Source organism: Dipteris shenzhenensis, chromosome 5 (assembly GCF_047967505.1).
Source record: "Dipteris shenzhenensis isolate YYH24624 ecotype China chromosome 5, Dip_SZ_1.0, whole genome shotgun sequence".
Classification (NCBI taxonomy): domain Eukaryota; kingdom Viridiplantae; phylum Streptophyta; class Polypodiopsida; order Gleicheniales; family Dipteridaceae; genus Dipteris; species Dipteris shenzhenensis.
The window spans coordinates 6,624,792-6,631,236 of NC_141600.1; the positions used below are offsets into that span (position 1 = coordinate 6,624,792).

At 41.4% G+C, this 6,445-nt stretch overlaps 1 protein-coding gene across 1 annotated transcript; it reads left to right on the forward strand.

Annotated features, from left to right (window-relative positions):
- Positions 1–4,757: 4,757 nt before the first annotated feature.
- Positions 4,758–6,128, forward strand: LOC147901560 (nascent polypeptide-associated complex subunit alpha-like protein 1). The gene is made up of 4 exons (XM_087374915.1): positions 4,758–4,952; positions 5,031–5,130; positions 5,245–5,378; positions 5,532–6,128. Exons 1-4 carry the CDS (start codon positions 4,896–4,898, stop codon positions 5,868–5,870), a joined length of 630 nt encoding a protein of 209 aa, XP_087231041.1. The 5' UTR covers positions 4,758–4,895; the 3' UTR covers positions 5,871–6,128.
- The last annotated feature ends 317 nt before the right edge of the window (positions 6,129–6,445 follow it).

Below are 6,445 nucleotides of genomic sequence, written 5' to 3' on the forward strand. Positions count from 1 at the left end.
CATTCGAGTATGAAGCCGAGTACCCAATGTACTATGTAGAAGGCGCATAAGATTTAATACCAGTCTATGCAAATCAAGTTTGGCCCAATACATATCGAGCATCAATCAAGTGCTACAGTTGTGGAGAAAATCATTGGATCGCAGAGTGCCCTTATCGTGGTAGCCTCGCTACTTTCCAACCACTCTGCAGAGATTGTGGCATAGGCCATGCATGTATGGATTGTCCCATGAAAAATAAGGTCCCACAACAAATAGAGGCTAAGCCTGATGTCCCAATTGGAATTATTGGGGTGGACCATCAAAGTCTGGGTTCGACAGGCGTAATATCACAACTGTGAATGTAATTACACGCCAGCAGAAAGAGGCCACCAAGGACCCTAACATTCCAATCCAACCAAGATGACTTCTTCACAAGAAAGCACAAGTGCCTTTACCTCCACCAAGCAATGAACAGCCAAGCTCATCCACATCATCTCCTGAGCCTCAAATAAAAGAAGCTCCATACCCAAATGCAGAAGTGGAGAAGGCTCATTTTTAGGCACTTCAACAATGGGTACAAAAGGAACACCAATCCATGACTTGGCCCCACATAGTATTGATACTGTACTCAAGCCTCTATTCCAACAACAGACTCCGCAACATAATGTACTGCCACGTCAACTTGAAGGAGCTGCACTCTCTAGCATCCTAAGTTGCCTTGTGTCAATTCCCATTGGAATCCTACTACGAAATTGTCCCAATCTCTGGGAGAGTTTCAAAGGTTGGATTAAACTGGGAAATCCCCCTCCACCTATGGAACACATCAAAGATATCCCTGTGCGGATGGGTAAGAGAGATGACATATGCAACATTATTGTGCCTTTGATCCACAAGGCATATAATGATGTCCAAGTCATAGTGGATGGTGGAGCGGGTGTAAATGTCCTATCAAAGGAGCTCTACAATGAATGGGTTCTCCCACCAATGCAAAGGGCTAATTTCAACATATGCCTTTCTTATGATTCACGAGCAAAACCCATGGGAATAGTGAATGGCATGTCAACAAAAATCGCAGGAGTGCGCTTTTCCCTACAGTTCACAATCTTAGATCTCCCCAAGAAATCCTATCAAATCTTACTGGGACATCCTTGGTTGCGGGAAGCATCAGTCCTCCATGATTGGGGAACTGATAGACTGACAATCCAAAATCGTGACACTGCAGTCAGAGTAAATGTGGGGACAGGAGCAATAAAACCAATTGTGCTTAGAGCATTGGATGAGACCTCTTCAATAACGATCTCAAGCAAATCAGCTCCCTTGCAACAACATGCCATAGCGGGCGATACACAAAGCAATGTCAATAACTGGATACAAACATTGGCAACCATCGACAACTGTCATTCATTAGACCCCATCTACTTGCAGATAAATGCTAAGGTGATACAAGTAGATCCTCAACTCACACATGAAGAACCAATCAATCTAGAGGTGTCATTCTTTATGGTTGAGTGGGATACTGAACCTAAAAAAGGTACCCCTACTAATGATGACTCAAATTTTCCTTAGGACCTTAGAATTGAGGTTGAGAATGCTGAAATTGAAGATCAAGTCTTTGACAATGACTTAGCCATTCTCCATGCCCTAATGGTAGTCGAGCTTCTAAAAGTTGAACCTCCAAAGTTGAATAACAGCAGAAGATCCTGCAAGAAAGCTAAAGGAGGAAATCACCGAAAAGCCAAGGCCGACATTCGAACAAGTCCAAACAAGGATTATTGAATTATATCTTGCAAAGCTAGATCCCTCAAAATTCAAGCCACCTCCTCTTGAATGTTCCCCTGAGGGACTGTAAGGAGTATGCGCAACAAATGAACCCTTACTTGGGAACACCTTACTGGTGGAAAAGTTACCCCACAGTTCCCAACGTAAGAAGTTTCGAAAGTATAAGCCACATGTGCACATGAATATCGATCAAGAGACTTCAGAAAAAGAAATTCACCAAGAGCCTAACATATTGGTTGATGATACTATGCCACCTAGTACCCATAGCACATGTTAGGCTAGTTCAACACCATCAGAGGCTGATCTTGTGCTAGAGTATTTCAAGAATTACACAAGTGGCAGTGTCCATAGAGCAATGCCAAGACCACTAAGAGAATCTAAAGTTCAAGAAACTGATAGCATTGGAGAAACTCCAATCTATGAGGGACCGAAACTCACACAATAAACCTCACCCTTGAGAAGGGGAGGAATAAAAAACTGGTTTTCATTGGAAAATAGCTTCGACAAGAAGATGAAACCAAACTCAAAGCACTCCTAATGGAATACCGTGACTACCTAGCATGGTCATACAAAGAGATGAAAGGAATTTCACTAGACGTGGCAGTACACACGATACCTATAAGGGAAGGTTCCCACCCTAAGGTATGTGGACCTTATCGAACAAATCCTAAGTATGGCACCATGGTTTATCTCACGAGTTGGAAAAACTCTTAGATGCCAGATTCGTCTATGAGATAGAGCACACTAATTGGGTTTCACCCATTGTCATCATGCCTAAATGCAACAAGAAGCTCAGAATATGCGTAAACTTAAAGAATGTGAATGTCGCCACGATTAGGGATCACTATCCCCTACCCTTAACAGAAACAATGTTGGAAAAGGTGGTAGGCTCCAAGATATATAGCTTCTTAGATGGCTTCAGTGGCTACAACCAAGTGCAAATTGCTCCTAAAGACCAATCAAAAATAGCATTTGCTACACAATGGGGCATTTTTGCATGTAGAGTCATGCCATTCGGCCTTTGTAATGCCCCGGCCACATTCTAGCAAGTCATGAATAAGTTTTTATAGGTGTTCCTAGATGATTTGTGCATCCACTCGAACAAAAAAGACCACTTCAAATGTCTTGAAGCAGTACTAATTAAATGCAGGGAATATGGCATTTCCCTAAGTCCAACGAAATACCAGTTCATGGTCACCCACGGAGTTGTATTGGGACACATTGTTTCTCAACATGGGATTGCAATTGACATGGACAAAATCAAAATCATAATGGAATTGCCTCCTCCTACAAATTCCAAAGGTGTACAGGTTCCTTTTGTTTTTATAAAAGTTTTTGTTTACCTCTTTTTTCTTCTCTTTCATTTTCTCTTTTATATTCTTTGTAGATTTGTGATCTTTAGAACAACAAAAAATCTAAATTTGTATGATTGGACTTATTCTAGTCTTACAAAGTTTTTATAGTGGAGTGAGAGCATTTGCCTTGTTAGATTGCTAGGGCATGCCTAACTTATTGTTAGATTGTAGCTTTCATTTGTGGTTGAGAGAAGAAACACTTCATCCCACCTAATCCAGGCATTGTGATGTACCTTGCAAAATATGTATCATTTATACACACACACCATTCATTGGGAGTGTTTGACTTTATAATCTTGGCCGTTGTTCTTGATGGAAGTCTGTGCGACAGTTTGCATCAAGCATTCTTGAGAAACTTAACTTGGGTATGGCCAAAAGGTTTGTATGATTTCATCGTTCACTCAAGTAATGTTGCGTTTCATGTGCTTATAGGGTCTCCCTTCTTTTTCACTTTCACTTGCAGGTGACCAATTTGTCAACCTCAACTCACCACTTGTGGAGCATTAGTGCAGTGCTTGTGGAGGATGCCGAGTTACTCGTGACCCTAGCAGACCTTTATGCTACACTTACAGTAGTGTTCAGGAGATTGTGCCAGTTCCATCATTGAAGGGGTGTGTCCTTCGTGATGGACCCCATGTCAATGTCCAAGTCAGAGGGTCTCATGTTGATGACATTTTGGGCTTGCATTGCCGCTTCGTAGATTATCATGCACATTGTGTGGTTGTGACGCGCAATCTTTTGATGCCATAGTAAGCCATCCGGAGACTTTACCATAAGTGGCTCTGGGTTTTGATAGACTTTGATGAGAACGCAGAGTTGCATCACATTCCCTACTCTTGCCTACATGGCAATGCATGTTTGTATCAGCTTTTGTTTCCTTGTTTGAAATAAACATGGTTTTGTGTGGCTTTACTTGAGTGTTCAATTTAATTAGACCAGTGTGCCATAGAACGCACGTTGAACATGCACTTGAATTATCCCAAGAAAGCATTAGAAAGTAAAAACGATCTACAATTCATCACACGACATCTTCCACTTCAATTGTAGTCCTTTCTTTGACTAGACTTTTGTGAGGAAAGCCACAATGGACCTCCATGCACACAATGTCAAATGCAACTATCGCTTTAACACACAATATCCTTGTAACACTAACGTTCTCACTTGTTGTTTCCAAGTTGTAACTATGAGCAAATATTTGCTTGACATGTTTTATCGCCATATTTTGTTGCTACTGAACAAACAGAGGGACATGATTCTTTTTCCACAAACCAGCGCATAGGAGAGATTATTGACAAAAGAGGACATACATAATCTTTTGCTACATTCATCTAACTCCCGAGCTTTGATTTGTGATTGCTTGAAAAGGCAAAACGATTTGATAGTAGAGAATACACTCATGGAAGGTAGAAAGAAATTCTATAATGGCAAAATTCTATGAAATTAAGTCCACAAATACATCCCTATGAGTTATAACCTAGTATCATGTACATTTTAGATGAAATTTGTCCATAGTTTCATTCCTCTCCATTTTGAGATGTGTTTATATGTGCATGTGGTTATGATATTGCCCTCAACTTGGCATTTAGTAATGTAAAATGACACAACCACCCTTAGGCCCTCTAATTTTTGAAGCAAACATGTGAACCTAACCAAGACACTTGACCGACACCTAAGGTTCCTAGGGCTTATAATGGATGGTCTACCTTAGGACGGAATTTAGGGTTTGAAAGCGTAGTCGCAGCTTGAGTATCGAGGACCGCTCTTCTGCCCCCGTGCATCGCTATGACGGCCGACACCGCTGCAGAGCTTGCCGCCGAGCTGGAGCACCAAAAAATCGAGGTACTTTCCCGTCTATCTTTCCGATAGCTCCTTTGAATTGATATTTCTCTCTAAGCATAAGCTTTCCGGTGCTGCCAGTCAGAAGACCCGCTGATCGAAGATGATAAGGATGACGACGACGACGACGACGACGAAGACGACGACGATGACGATGCTCCTGAACTTGATGAGGCCCAGGGTGAGGCTATGGATTGTATAGTGCGGTTGTAATTCATATTTCTGGTAAGATACTCTTAAGTTTCTGTATTTCTCATGTGGAGTTTTCTCCTATCAATTTGACTTTTTTGTTCAGGGGGGGATGGCCTTGCTGCAAATGGGAAGGCAAAACAAAGTCGTAGCGAGAAAAAGAGTAGAAAAGCGATGCAAAAGCTTGGAATGAAGCCAGTTTCTGGTGTCACCAGGGTGACCATTAAAAAGAGTAAAAATGTTAGCTCTCTGACGTTTTGTTTTGATCCTGTGCCATGCTTGGTCTATCATGCTCTAAGATTGCTCGACATTTTGGAAGACCTTTCAACTAGGATTTTTATAATTTATGTTCTGGTGTCTTGCAAGGGTAAGCGACTGTACTTTTTGTTGCAGATTTTGTTCGTGATATCAAAGCCGGACGTTTTTAAAAGTCCTGCATCAGATACGTATATTGTGTTTGGAGAGGCCAAAATCGAGGATCTGAGCTCTCAGCTGCAAACGCAGGCAGCAGAGCAGTTTAAGGCTCCAGATCTTGGACGTGCAGATTCCAAAGCTGAACCTTCAACAATTTTGGAAGCTGAAGAAGAAGAAGAGGTGGATGAGACTGGTGTAGAGCCCAAGGACATTGAACTTGTAATGACTCAAGCTGGGGTATCGAGGGCCAAAGCAGTCAACGCTTTGAAGTCCACTGATGGAGACATTGTTGGTGCTATCATGGAATTGACTGCTTGAGTAGTTGGATTTGCCATGTATTTCCAGGAGAGTATGCCAGTCACAGGCTATGGCGGGTCTTTCTTTCTAGTTTAGATAACGCTCTGTTATTCTTCTCTGGCCCCTTTTATAATGCCGCTCTTTTGATAAGATGCAATTCCTACATTGGCAGCTGCCTTTTTTATGCAGGCTGTATATGAACTATCTCATGTAGCTTCTGGAAATGGTAGATTGTATTTTGTTAATCTGTATATGGTAATGCTTAGGGGTTTTTCTATCTGTTACAAGCTTTGGGGCCAAGCTAATGTGGAACCACATTTCATGTTATGCTATTTAGAATTGTGCTTGAGAAAAAACGACTAAAAACAAATTCAAAGTTTGGTGGTAAGAAGATTCCACTTGTAGTGTTGTACAACCATTCTAGATGGTACAATGTATGGATTATTGATCGTCCTGTTTTTTGTTGCCAGCTAATTTCGTTGGAAATAAAGGTTTGTTTGGATTTTAAATGTTTTAATCATTTTCATTTCTTGGAAGGGGTGTGCAAGTCCCTCGAGCACAAAGAATGTTAAGTCGATTTGGAATTTGTGTTGAGT

Excerpts from the sequence above, each read along its gene's own strand:
- LOC147901560 (XM_087374915.1), top strand. The coding sequence starts at position 4,896 with ATGACGGCCGACACCGCTGCAGAGCTTGCCGCCGAGCTGGAGCACCAA. Across the intron at positions 4,953-5,030 it reads TGGAGCACCAAAAAATCGAG|TCAGAAGACCCGCTGATCGA; the intron begins GTACTTTCCCGT and ends CGGTGCTGCCAG. Across the intron at positions 5,131-5,244 it reads TGAACTTGATGAGGCCCAGG|GGGGGGATGGCCTTGCTGCA; the intron begins GTGAGGCTATGG and ends TTTTTTGTTCAG.